Here is a 14,000-nt window from a genome sequence, read left to right as displayed (position 1 = left end):
ACAGGGCACCTAGACTTGGAGGTGGAAAAGACACCAATTTTTAGCCTAAAGACACATGGAAAGGCATTTTTGATAAGATGATTTAGTTGGAGGCGGAGAAATGGCCATTTTTGAAACTGGCAAAACAGCTGGGCATCCAAATTTTTTTATTTTTTTTAAACTCACCTGCTCATTTCTTTCTAGTTTTGCTACCAGTCTTAGTTTCTCTTCTGATCTCTCTGGAAAGAGATCCACTCTTGCATTTATTATTATTCCTCCTAGATACCTAAAGTACTATGCGTCATATTTGTTTTAGGGCCAAGTATATAACTACAACAACTGCGCTGGATACCACCAAATTTCTTGATAAGGAAACAGAATACATGCCCTGGCAAGCTGCTCTGGGAAGCTTGAGTTATTTCCGGTTGATGTTTGACCGCAGTGAAGTTTACGGATCAATGAAGGTAGGGTTTCTCAACTTTTTAAATGATTGTTATTGTAATGCTGAGTGAAAATTTTGCCATAACAGCTTGCCATATGCTTGTTGTGTTTGAGTAGCGACACTGTAAGGATAATTCTACAACCTACATGGACTAACATTTACATGTGTGGCATCTAGTATCAGAGCAGCCATGGGGTTTTTCCAGGCCCAGCTGCTTAAGAAGTAAGAAAGAGTTTGCTTCACTACGGTGGAAGTTTTTTGCAGAGTTTGTCGGTGCGCACTCATTTCAGAGTTTTTACAGACTTATGTTTACTATCAATTTTTATATTTGCAGTTTCAGTCAAACCTTTACAACCCTGGACCCCTGACGAAGGCGTGTTTACCAAAACACGGACCGTGTCGGGTCCTTAGGTTTGTTTGAAGGTGGTAATATTTAACCGCATTGATATTTGATATAATAAACATAGCCTGCATCTTGTACATTTCATCTGCAGTTCCTTTTGTTTGGTCAAAACATAAGAATAGTCATACTGGGGCCCAGATGCACTAAAGTCAACAATCATTGTTAAACCAGTTTTGACTACTTTAGCGACAATCACATTTGCCAACCCGATGTACAAAACAGCTGTCCGCATGTTTTTCTCCTCGATCACCCATTTTCCAATTTGGCCATGCAAATTAGCTAAAGCCCCAAGCAAAGTAGACAAGCGATTGATGCACTAACATTGCTTGGCTATGCACAAAAAAAAAACCCCCAGGGATTTTAGCGATCCCAAAAAAGTGACTGGTCAAGACCAGTCGCTTACCTGTCACCGATAGTTCAACCCTTTTTTTTTAAATGGCTACAGATGCTGTGTGTGTGTTACCCTCTTGCCCTTCTTTGGGTCCATTTCTCCTCCTCTCTCCCCCCATGGTCCAACATTTTGCTCTCTCTGTTTTCTGTTGTTCTTCACCCCCCTCCCCTCCCTTGATGCTGAACAATGAGATGGAGGGAAAAAAAGATGCTGCATCTCTCTCTTCCTTCCACCCCCAGGCCTAACATTTCTCCCTCCCTTCCATCCCCAGGTCCAACTTCTTTCCCTTTCTCTTACCAATTGCCCCCATCTCATATCTCTCCCTGCCAGCATCCCTCCCCCAGGGCCACCATCTCTCCCTTTCTCTTCTCAACAGTCCTCTTTTCAAGTTTCTTTTTCCCCAGGTCCAACTTCTCTCCCTTCAGACCATTGCCCACTATCTCTCTGCACTCCTCTGTTTCCAGCCCCATGAACTCTCCCCCCCATGTCCAGTGTGGCATGTATTTTAATAACCTCCCCTTCATACTTAAAAAAAACCCAAAAAGTTAGTCCAGGGGGCTTCCTCAGCCCAGCATATTCTCTCTCTTCTCTCCGCGCCAGTCCAATGTTGCCCTCACCTTCTGTCTCACTTTAAAAAACTGCTGGCCTTGGCAGTCATTCAGAAACAGTTCCCCTTCCTGCTTTATGTCTGCCGCAGTCTGTTCCCCAATACACAACTTCTTGTTTCTGGCCATGTGGATTGCAGCAGACGGAAAGCAGGAAGGGGAGCCTCAGACAACATTTCTGAATGAGTGACGAGGCCAGCGGATTTTTCAGTGAGACAGAAGGTGAGGACGACATCAGACCGGTGCAGAGCGAAGGGGGAAGACATGCTGGCTCCCAGGGGCTCCCCAGAGCCTTGGGGCTGGGGGCAGCTGCCCTGGTTGCCCACCCCTAAATCCACCCCAACTCACCCCATGGTCTGGCATCTGCTTCTCCTCACCCAAGCCCTGAGATCTCTCTTTTCCTTCTATCTCTCTCTCTCCCTCCCTCCATGCTCTGGCATCTCCTTTCCTTCCTTTCCCTCCCTTCCTTCCCAATGGTCTGGCATCTCAGTCTCCTTCCCTTTCCTTCCCTCCCCCCATGCCCTAGCATCTCTTCCTCCCCCTCCATGGCTTGGTATCTCCTTTCCTTCCTTTCTTTCCCTCCCTCCTTTCCTTCCCCATGGTCTGGCATCTTTCTTTCATCTCCTCTCCCTTCCCTGGACTTCCTTCTCCCTCCCTCATCGGGCACAGCATTTCTCTAACCCTCCTCTCCTTCCCTCCCTCCCTCTCTCTCTCTCTTTCACCCTCCAGTCAGCAGCACAACTTTCACAATTCACTGCTCTTGCCAGCATCAGGTATTCCTCTCTGCTGGGTCCCACCTACATCCTGTTTTCGCGAAGGCAGGATCCAGCCGAGAGGAAGGCCTGACGCCAACAAGAGAAGCGAATTATGAATGCTGCTGGGAAGAAGTTGTTGATGCCAGTGCTGGCCCTAAGTGGAGTCATCAGAGCACCCCATTATGGGCTGCACCCAAGGTAGACTGCCCTCCCCCCTTGGTACGCTACTAGTGAGGTCATGCCATGGAGCGATACAGAGACATTTAATATTCTTAGTCTTATTTACCATCCCTTTTCTAATAATTCTTAGCATCCTGTTTCCTTTTTTTGACCGCTGAGCTACTTTTTCTGATGTGTTCTCTTTTCTTTCATCTTGTATTTTATTAAAGGAAATTCGATAACTGACAAAAACACAAAATCTAATTTCAGTATAATAAAAATGACTGCAATTTTTAAAATTTCATTGGAAACCTTTTTTTCTGTTTTCTCTTTTGAACAGAAATACATTAGAAAACAAGTTTGCCCCTTATTTCTGCATTTTAAAAATTTGACAAATGGCTGGACAACTCGCCATGGAGGTCTAATGGAGCAGTAAGTTTCCAGGATAAAATGCTTCTTGTTTCACTTCTCAGTGCCAGGGCCACCTTAAACTATGGTGAGGCTCTGGCCCAGGGCACTGGTGCTAAAGAGTACCAAATGCCTAGGGCCATGACATCACTGGCCCATAAAGCACAGTTACTTACCGTTAACAGTTGTTATCCAGGGACAGCAGGCAGCTATTCTCACATATGGGCAATGTCATCCACGGAGTCCGGATGCGGACAGCCTCGCAAGCAGAAGTTTCGAGTCTGCCACACCGCGCATGCGCGATTGCCTTCCTGCCCAGCATAGGGCAAGTCTCCTCAGTTCAGATAGCCAGCAGAGAAGCCAACCAGGGGAAGTGGGTGGGTTGTGAGAACAGCTGCCTGCTGTCCCTAGATAACAACTGTTACTGTAAGTAACTGTGCTTTATCGCAGGACAAGCAGGCAGCCTATTCTCACATATGGGTGACCTCCAAGCTAATCAGAATGGGATGGTGGGAGTGCTGGTAACTTAGGAGAATAAATTTTATAATACTCTCTGGCCAAAATGGCCATCCCGTCTGGAGAAAACATCCAGACAATAGTAAGAGGTGAAAGTATGAACCAAGGACCAAGTGGCAGCTTTGCAAATTTCCTCAATAGGAGTGGATCTGAGGAAAGCTACTGAAGCCGCCATGGCTCTGTCTTTGTGGACTGTGACTCGATTCTGTAGATGCAGTCCAGCCTGGACATAGCAGAAAGAGATACAAGCAGCCATCCAGTTGGAGATGGTACGCTTAGAAATTGGATGTCACAACTTGTTCAGATCGAGGAGCAGATCTGTGTGATTTGGTGTGCTCTAAGTAGAAAGCCTAAGCACGCTTACAGTCCAGAGTATGAAGAGCAGATTCTCCAGGATGAGAATGAGGCCTTGGAAAAAATACTGGAAGTACAATAGATTGGTTGAGATGAAATTCTGAAACCACTTTAGGTAAGAATTTAGGATGAGTACGGAGGACCACCTTGTCATGATGGAAAACAGTGAAAGGTGGATCAGCAACTAAAGCTTGCAGCTCACTGACTCTTCGAACAGATGTGAGGGCAATGAGAAACACCACTTTTCAAGTAAAATACTTCAGATGAGCTTTGTCAATTGGTTCAAATGGAGGCTTCATTAACTGAGCAAGAACAACATTGAGATCCCAAACCACTGGAGGTGATTTGAGAGGAGGTTTGACATTGAAAAGTCCTTTCATAAATTTAGAAACCACCGGATGAGCAGAGAGGGGTTTTCCTTCAATAGGCTGATGGAAAGCAGCAGTTGCACTGAGATGGACTCGGATAGATGTAGACTTGAGGCCAGAGGTAGATAAGTGCAAAAGATAATCCAGAACAGAAAATAAGGAGTAATCTTGAGGTTCCTTGTCATGTGAGATGCACCACGTAGAAAATCTAGTACATTTTTGGTTGTAGCTTTGTCTAGTGGCTGGCTTTCTAGAAGCCTCTAAAATGTCTCATACAGGTTGAGATGCACCAAGCTGTCAGGTGTAGAGACTGCAGGTTGGGATGAAGTAGAGATCCTTGACTCTGTGTAAGCAGAGATGGAAAAACTGGTAGAAGGTATAAGAACATAAGAACATAAGCAGTGCCTCCGCCGGGTCAGACCATAGGTCCATCCTGCCCGGCAGTCCGCTCCCGCGGCGGCCCAGACTGGTCACGACCTGTCTGTATCACCAGAAGAGGCTCCCTTGCCACCTTGGTTTCTCATTTAAATCCTGTCTTCCTATCGAAGTCCTAACCTTCCGGTCTTGCACATGCACGACCTGGTTTGGTTTCTATACTCATTACTTGATTAGCTTTCTATACTTGTGTTACATCCCAGCTCCTCCCTCAGTATCCCATGATCCCTTTATCCTTCAGGAATCCGTCCAATCCCTGTTTGAATCCCTGTACCGTACTCTGCCTGATCACTTCCTCCGGTAGCGCATTCCAAGTGTCCACGACCCTTTGGGTGAAAAAAAACTTCCTTGCATTTGTTTTGAACCTATCTCCCTTCAGTTTCTCCGAATGCCCCCTCGTATTTGCTGTCCCTTTCAGTCTGAAGAATCTGTCCCTATCCACCCTCTCTATGCCCCTCATGATCTTGAAGGTCTCTATCATATCTCCCCTGAGCCTCCTCTTCTCCAGAGAGAAAAGCCCCAGCCTATCCAACCTCTCGGCGTATGGGCAGTGTTCCAGCCCTTTTACCATTTTCGTTGCTCTCCTTTGGACTCTCTCAAGTACCGCCATGTCCTTCTTGAGGTGCGGCGACCAATACTGAACGCAGTATTCCAGATGTGGACGCACCATCGCTCGATACAATGGCATGATGACTTCCCGTGTTCTGGTTGTTATGCCCTTCTTTATGATGCCCAGCATCCTGTTGGCTTTTTTCGAGGCTGCTGCACACTGTGCATATGGCTTCATCGATGCATCCACCAGCACACCCAAGTCTCTCTCAAGTCTGCTGTCTCCCAATAATACCCCCCCCAATTTGTAGTTAAACAACGGGTTCTTTTTCCCTATATGCATGACCTTGCATTTGTCCACGTTAAAGCGCATTTGCCATTTGTTTGCCCAGTCTTCCAGCTTGTCCAGGTCCCTTTGTAGGTCCTCACACTCCTCCCTGGTCTTAACTCTGCCGCACAGTTTGGTATCGTCTGCAAATTTTATAACCTCGCACTTTGCCTCCTTTTCCAGGTCATTGATAAATATGTTAAAGAGTAATGGCCCCAGCACCGACCCCTGTGGCACACCACTTGTGACTCCCCTCCAGTCAGAATATTGACCCTTTACTCCGACCCTCTGCAATCTACCCGACAACCAGTGCTTGATCCATCTGTGCACATCCCCTCCCACCCCGTGGTTCCACAGCTTCTTAAGCAGCCTTTCATGTGGCACCTTGTCGAAAGCCTTTTGAAAATCGAGGTAAATGATGTCGATGGGTTCCCCATTGTCCACCCGACTGCTTATTCCCTCAAAGAAGTACAGAAGGTTCGTTAGGCACGACCTTCCCTTACAGAATCCGTGTTGGCTTGTTCTCAGTAGGCCATTCCTCTCAATGTGCTCGCAAATGCCGTCCTTGATCATAGCTTCCACCATCTTCCCTATAATTGAAGTCAGGCTCACTGGCCTGTAGTTCCCGGGGTCACCCCTCGATCCCTTCTTGAAGATAGGTGTGACATTCGCCAATTTCCAGTCCTCTGGTACCTCACCAGTTTTCAAGGATAGGTTGCAAACATGCTGGATTGTGCCCGCTATTTCTTGTCTTAGTTCCTTCAGAACCCTTGGGTGGATCCCGTCCGGGCCCGGTGATTTGCCGCATTTCAGCCTGTCTATCTGTTTGAGGACATCCTCCTTACTTACCTCTATGTGTTCCAATTTTTCAGCCTGTTCCCCATTCATGAGCTCCTCTGAGTCCGGTATATTAGATGTGTCTTCGCTCATGAAAACCGACGAGAAGAACGTGTTCAACCTCTCAGCTACCTCTTTATCCTCCTTAATCACTCCCTTCCTATCCCCATCGTCCAACGGCCCCACCTCCTCTCTCGCTGGTCGCTTCCCCTTAACGTAACTGAAGAATGCCTTGAAGTTTTTCGCCTCCCTGGCCAGCCCCTCTTCGTATTTCCCCTTTGCTTTTCTAACCTCCCGGTGGCATTCCTTTTGGCATTTCCTGTGCGCCTGGTGATTTTCCTCCGTTGGGTCCTTTTTCCATCTCCAGAAGGATACTTTTTTGTCGTTTATTGCCCTCTTTACTTCAGCTGACATCCAAACCGGGTCCTTTGACCGCTTGTTCTTGCAGCCTTTCCTGAAACTGGGGACGTGCATTCTTTGTGCTTCCTGCAGGGTGTCCCTGAATAGGGTCCAGGCGCTTCCTACAGTCTCCATCCTAAAGATGTTTCTGAGCTTCCTCCCTACCATTTCCCTCATAGCAACATAGTTCCCTTTCCTGAAGTTGAGCGCGGTTGTAGCGGTCCTCCTTACTATGGGTGTCTCCCTTTCTAATGTGAATCTGATCGCGCTGTGATCACTATTTCCTAGTGGTCCTCCCACTTCTACCCCTCTTGCAGGCCCCCCCAATCCATTTAGGATGAGGTCAAGAGTAGCACCCCCTCGTGTTGGTTCCGTAACCAGTTGCTCCATGAAGCAGTCCCTCACAGCTTCTACAAATCCTGTTTCCCTAGTGCAGTTGGAGTGACCCGTACTCCAGTCTATCCCCGGGTAGTTGAAGTCCCCCATCACTGTTACACCTCCAGTCCTGCATTCCTGTCTCAGTTCAGCTTCCAAGTCGTCTCCGACTCCTTCTGGCGTACCAGGTGGGCGATAGTACAGCCCCAGTTTTATGCTTGCACCCTTGTTTCCCGGCAATTTGACCCATAGCGATTCCAGCCCCTCTGCCTTCGTTGCCATATCCATCCTGACCGAGTAGATAGAGTCCTTTATATATAGTGCTATGCCTCCCCCCTTCTTGTGGGTCCTGTCCCTCCTGTAGAGCTTGTACCCCGGCAGTGCCACATCCCATTGATTTTCCTCTGTCCACCAGGTTTCTGATGCTGAGTTGAAGGAGAAGGGAGTACCAAGGTTGTAGCGGCCACCGAGGAGCTATTAGAATCATGGTGGCATGTTCGTTCTTCAGCTTGACAAGAGTCCTGAGGATAAAAGGGAATGGAAGAAATGCATACAAGAAGAGATTTGTCCATTTCAATAGAAATGCATCTGCCTCGAGGCGATGAGGAGAGTATATCCTGGAGCAGAACTGAGGCAGTTTGTGGTTGTGGGGAAATGCAAAGAGATAATAATAATTTTATTCTTATATACCGCCAAAGCCATACTAGTTTGAGGCAGTTTACAATAAGGAGTGCTGGACAATCAGTGTAAAAAACAATGCAAATCACCAGAAATATAAACATACAGGGTAAAATTAAAGTAAAACAATGATTCCTTAGGTTTTAGAAGTTGTTCAGAGAGGAAAGGAGAGGTCAGATTTGGTACAAGGATACAATTGAACTTATTAGCTTCCTCATCTCCCTTGGCCTCCCCCCCCCCCAGCACCATCCCCAATCCACAAAAAGGGGCACACACTAGACCTCATTAGCTTCCTCAATCTTACCGCTCACAAGACTTCAGTTGACGACACTCGCTGGGAACATGTTCCCTGGTCTGACCACTTCCTAGGGGCTTTCTGTCTCCCCATCTTTATGTTGCACCTTGGGGCTCCACCCCGCACTTCCAACCCAATTACCTTCCGCAAAAAAATCACAAGCGATCTGTTCTGGTCTAAATTTCTCAATCTATTCTCCTCTGCCCCTAAGCCTGCAGATTCAGGTACTAACTGGAATAACTGGGTCGCTCTCTCTGAATCCACCTATCTTTCCCTCGCCCCTCTTTCCACTAAATCCATCTCCTACCCCTGCAAGGCCCCTTGGTACCTCCCATATCACAGAGAGCTAAAATAGAGAATGACACGGTGACAAAATTCATCACCGTTCCCGTCCCCGCGGATAACCGCGGGAAACCATCTTCATGTCTTTCTTTAAGGAAAGAGGGAAGAATCAGAGTATGAATGGCCAACCACTGACCCGCAAACTTTGCTTTGAATAATGCTGGTGTAGAAGGACAGGGGATGAAATAGACACTAGAAAATGACATGGGTTTATTTCCCGCGGTTATCCGCGGGGACGGGAATGGTGATGAATTTTGTCACCGTGTCATTCTCTAACAGAAATGTCGAGCTCTGGAGCGCATATGGAAAAAATCGAAATGTCCCATAGACAGACAGTCCTGGAGAGTCAATATCAAGCTGTACAATACAGCACTAAAAAAAGCAAGAAAGAACTTCTATGGTGACAAAATCTCCAGGTCCAACAATCAGAGCAGTGCACTATTCAACATCTGGCGCTCCCTAACCTCCAAAAGAGACCCCCACCGAGCTCCCCTCCTCTCCCTCAGCCGATGTTCTAGCAAAATTCTTCAACGATAAGGTTTCTACCTTGAGATGCTCCTTCCCTCCTTCAGTCTCCTACAACTCCCTGTGCCCACCGATTCCACCGATTCCACTCCCACCCTAATGGTCTCCAACCCTATCCCAGCTGACAGATCCTGGACCACCTTTGAGCGTGTATGAATCCCTGGTCCTCAATCTCTGCCTCAAACTGAAAACCTGTAACTGCTCCTTGGACCCATTCCCCTCCTACCTATATGAGAACATTCCCGCATAGGCTATCTCTTCTATCACCAATCTCATAAACTCCACCCTTCAGTCGAGCCATTTCTCCCCAGAAATGGGTCATATTGCCTTGACCCCACTACTGAAAAAATCTGACCTTGACCCTTCCATACCATCCAGCTATCGCCCAATTGCAAATATCCCTCTCCTAACCAAGATGCTAGAGTCCATCATTTCTACCCAACTCTCATCAAACTTAGAGAGATTCTCTATTCTTCTACCCTATCAATATGGCTTTCGTCCTAACTTCAGCACCGATTCCCTATTGTCTTCCCTGATTTCAAGGGTCCAACTACTTCACTCTCGAAACAAGTTCGCTGTCTTCCTACAATTTGGCCTTTCCACTTCTTTCGACGTTGTCCACCATGATATTCTTGTTTACCAACTCTCTGAGATAGGCATCGACTCCACAGTCCTAGATTGGTTCTCTAAATTCCTCCGCTCTCGTTCTTACATTGTTAACATGAATGGCACCTCATCCTCCCCCTGGAAACCGAATTGTGGAGTCCCGCAAGGCTCTCCACTATCTCCTATCCTTTCCAACAGCTATATGTCCTCCCTAAAACTTCTCCACCTATCCCCCTTGAAACAATTTACACTTATGCCAATGACATCCTCGTCCTCCTCGAGACCGATTCGAACCTCACCAACCTGTCCAAGAACATATCCTCTTGTATAATGAACCTACAATCCTGGGCCCACACTGTGCAAATGAAATTGAATGAGTCCAAAGCAAGACTTCTTTGGCTAGGCCCAAAACTAGACCACCTACCCACTTCCATCCCACTACCCTCTGGCTCCTCTCTGCAACTTGAGTTCTCGAGCAATGTCTTGGGCGTCATCATTGATTCCGCATTGTCCTTCAATGACCACCTCCAATCCTTGGTAAAAAAATGCTTTTTCAGCCTTCACATGATGAGGAAAGTTAGATCCTGCTTCCATCAAAAACATTTTATCATCCTTTCCAGATTGGACTATTGCAACTCTATCTACTTAAGCCTAACTAAGAAAAACCTCCACGGACTCCAGCGGATTCAGAATGCAGCGGCCAAGCTCATCTTCGCTAAAAGTAAATTTGACCATGTCTCCCCGCTCCTGGCCAAGCTTCACTGGCTTCCGATAATCGCCAGGTTCCACTATAAATGCGCCTGTTTAGCTTTCAAAATCCTACACGGTATCCTCCCTCCCTTTATTCCTCTTTCTTGGAATTCCTCATACCCCAATACCACCAGAACCTCCCACAAATTAAAACTATGCTTCCCCTCGCTAAAAGACATTTCCCACACAGGAAAGCTAGGGACCTCCCTCCACTTCAAAATCACTGAGCTCTGGAACAACCTTACCTTCCCTCTTCGGAACTTGAGCTCTCTCCAAGTTTTCCGCAAACATCTGAAAACCTGGCTTTTCTCAAAAAATGTAAGCCTCTCTCCAACTTAGGAATCAAGAAAACTCTTATATCTGGCATCCGAAGTCCTCTAATATTCTTCACACTTCTACCTCTAAACCCTCTGTTGTAGTTCCTTCCTATTTCATCTACTGTAAACCGCGCCGAGCTCTACGAACGTGGAGATGATGCGATATACAAACCTAAGGATTAGATTAGATTAGAATAGCTTAATAGTATAGAGAAGGAAGCAACGGGTTTTGGCGGTTTGTTGAATCTGAGCAGAGAAGGAGAGAGAAGAGTAAAAGATCACCCCGATGTTGCGAGCTGATGAGACAGGGAGGAGGAGAACGTTATCCACAGAAATAGAAAACGGCAAGAGAAGGGAGGTGAGTTTAGGTGGAAAGATGAGAAGTTCAATTTTAGCCATATTCAGTTAGATGGCGGTGAGACATCCAAGCAGCAATGTCGGACAGGCAGGCTGAGATTCGGGCCCGAGTTCCTGTAGAGATATCTGGTGCGGCGAGGTAGATCAGGGAGTCATCGGCAAAGAGGTGATATTGAAAACCATAGGAGGAGATCAGTGTACTGAGAGAGTGGGTATATATGGAAAAGAGGAGAGGGCACAGGATGAAGCCTTGAGGTAGACTGATAGACAGTGGGAGGGCAGCGGAAGAGGATCCACCATAACATACACTGAAAGTACAATGGGAGAGATAGGAAGAAAACCAGGAGAGAACAGAACCCTGGAATCCCAATGAGGACAGCGTGTCGAGGAAGTGGTGATCAACAGTGTCGAAGGCAGCAGACAGATCAGACAATGTTAGAATGCTTAGCACCGCCTAAGCATGCTTAGGCAGCGTTAAGTGTGATTCTATAATGGGTGTCTATCTTGTATAAAATTGTGCTTAGCACTAGTCCCATCTTGCTGGGACTAGTGCTTAACACTAGTCAGAGCCAATTTTTTAGGCAACATATATATAGAATCGGACCCTTCGTTCCAATTTTGTAATCAAGTTTCAAGTTTATTGGGATTTGTTATCTATGCAATATCCTATATTTCAATGCGTATAACAATTGTTTTTTAAAATAACAATTAAAAAATTTGGGAGGACAAAACAACAAAACAAGATAATATAAACAAATTTTCACATTCTATTACAAACTGGTACAAAAGGCAAAGGGGGTGAACTACAATTTTTAAGGAAAGAAAAAGAAACATTTAAGGAAAAACACATATGGTGGGATCACTTAACCAGATTATAAAATAAAATAAAGAATATTTTGGCGACCTACTCATAAAACTCATTAAAAACTAGGATTTAGTACTTATAGATAATGTTTTCTATGCTTCGAAAGCATCCTTGTACAAAAAGCTTTTAAGGGAGTGCTTGTGGTGCGCCTATTCCATTACAGAGTATGGGCACAAAGACACAAGTCCTGGAAGTGACGCCAGAGAGAGCTGACCTGGGCATCAACCTTATGCAAGGTCAATGGCTGGCATAAATTGCTGCATCTAAATGCACAATGCAACAAGTACAATTAAGAGCTTTCCATAAGTGCATGTCACATGTTAACATACCCATGCTCCACTCACAGGTATGGCCCACTTTTGATTATGTGCCAATTTTACAGAATAATGCTAAGCACTTACATGCATATAATAATAATAATAATAATTTTATTTCTTATATACCGCCAAAGCCATGGAAGTTCTAGGCGGTTTTCAGTAAGAAGAGCTGGACAATCAGCGACATAGTTACAATGAAGAATCAATGAATACAAGTACAAAGAATGCAAATACAATAAGAAAAAGCTGGACAATCAGCGACAAGGTTACAATGTAGAAGCAATGAATATCAGTGTACAGAATAGGAGAGATGGTGAACAGACAAAATTCTTAGGTAACAAATCGGTTGAACAGTAAGCCAATTAATGACACCAATTAATGACACCAGTAAGCCAATTAAAGACACCAATCCCACAAGTAAGTGCCACTGTTCTATAAACTGGTATCTAACTTTTGGTGCTCCTTAATATAATTGCCTTTCATGTATTTCCAACTGGATTTATGCATTAGCAACTTGCTATTTCTTGTTTGCTGAACTGACTCTTTAAAAAGTTTTCTCTTGTTTTGCAAATTCTGTTTCCTTCCACGTGTGTACTTGTGGATTTTCACTCACCCTCTCTACTTATCGGAATGAATGTATAAGTTTAATGATAATGAGATATTCTGGACATTTCCTTTCATACTGCAATAATTTATGCATTTTTGGATCTGTTCCTTTGGCCGTAGGAATGTACAGACCCAGTATACAGTACACTGATTCTTATAAGTTATCTCATGGGCATGAAAGAGTTTTCTTGTTTGTATACCCAGTTTGTATCTTATTAATTAAAATTTAAACTATTTCCTTGCTCAGGTATAATGAAGTGAATGCCATCAATACAGCGTGTTCTAATGATATTGAAGAGTGTCAAACAATGGCTTCTGATTTTTTTAATCTGTGGATGACTAATGCTAGCAATAACCCGTGAGTATAGTTATAAGAGTATATAAGTAATATGAATATGATTAGAAATGTCTTCCAGAATGTTCCGATTCTTCTGAACAAGTAGGTAATCTCTGGGATCTGCTGAATTCAGCATAGCGCATGCAAGATAGTTGTGTTAATTTATTCTGGCACAAATGTTTCCCAGTTTACTTTTAGCATTTGATTTGGTTTATTAAAAATGTATTAAAACTTTATATTATGCTTAGCATAGGTAAATAGATTATATTAAATAATTTTTAAAAATACAATATTGAAGTGCATAGACAATAGACAAAATATACAAAAAGATACAAATTATCCAAACAAACTAATTCATTCCTAATGACTTGGCATGATATTAATTATGTAAAAAATTAAGTGATATTGCTGAACATCAGACAGTTGAATTTGGATTTAATCAGTCAGATATTGGGAAGTAATTCACCCAGTGCTTCTTGACATTCTAGCATGGCCCTTGTTTTCCAAACTAACCCCCTCCTCTTTTACAAAGCCGTGCTAGCGGCTGCCCTGCGCTAATGGCTCCGAAGCCCATAGAGATTTAAAGGGCTTCGGGGCTACTGCTGCGCGGCTTTGTAAAAGAGACAGATAGAGCGGGTTTTAGCGCCAGCAGCGGCGGAAACTGATCTGACGCTCATACAATTCCTATGAGCATCGGAGCTG

At 45.0% G+C, this 14,000-nt stretch overlaps 2 protein-coding genes across 3 annotated transcripts in view; one reads left to right on the top strand and one right to left on the bottom strand.

Moving 5' to 3' along the window:
- The window catches only part of LOC117347960 (aminopeptidase Ey-like), a 123,519-nt gene that overhangs the window by 89,731 nt on the left and 19,788 nt on the right, over window positions 1-14,000 (top strand). For both annotated transcript variants that reach the window (XM_033919482.1, XM_033919481.1), the window contains 3 exons: window positions 296-443; window positions 3,075-3,166; window positions 13,209-13,319. In XM_033919482.1, coding sequence (XP_033775373.1) covers window positions 296-443; window positions 3,075-3,166; window positions 13,209-13,319 — 351 coding nt within the window. The remainder of the gene's footprint in view (window positions 1-295; window positions 444-3,074; window positions 3,167-13,208; window positions 13,320-14,000) is intronic.
- The window catches only part of ZNF710 (zinc finger protein 710), a 613,623-nt gene that overhangs the window by 595,940 nt on the left and 3,683 nt on the right, over window positions 1-14,000 (bottom strand). The window lies entirely within an intron of this gene.

Source organism: Geotrypetes seraphini, chromosome 14 (genome assembly GCF_902459505.1).
Source record: "Geotrypetes seraphini chromosome 14, aGeoSer1.1, whole genome shotgun sequence".
Classification (NCBI taxonomy): Eukaryota; Metazoa; Chordata; class Amphibia; order Gymnophiona; family Dermophiidae; genus Geotrypetes; species Geotrypetes seraphini.
The sequence above is the reverse complement of the archived record's forward strand: the minus strand, read 5'-3'. Positions and strand labels throughout refer to the sequence as shown.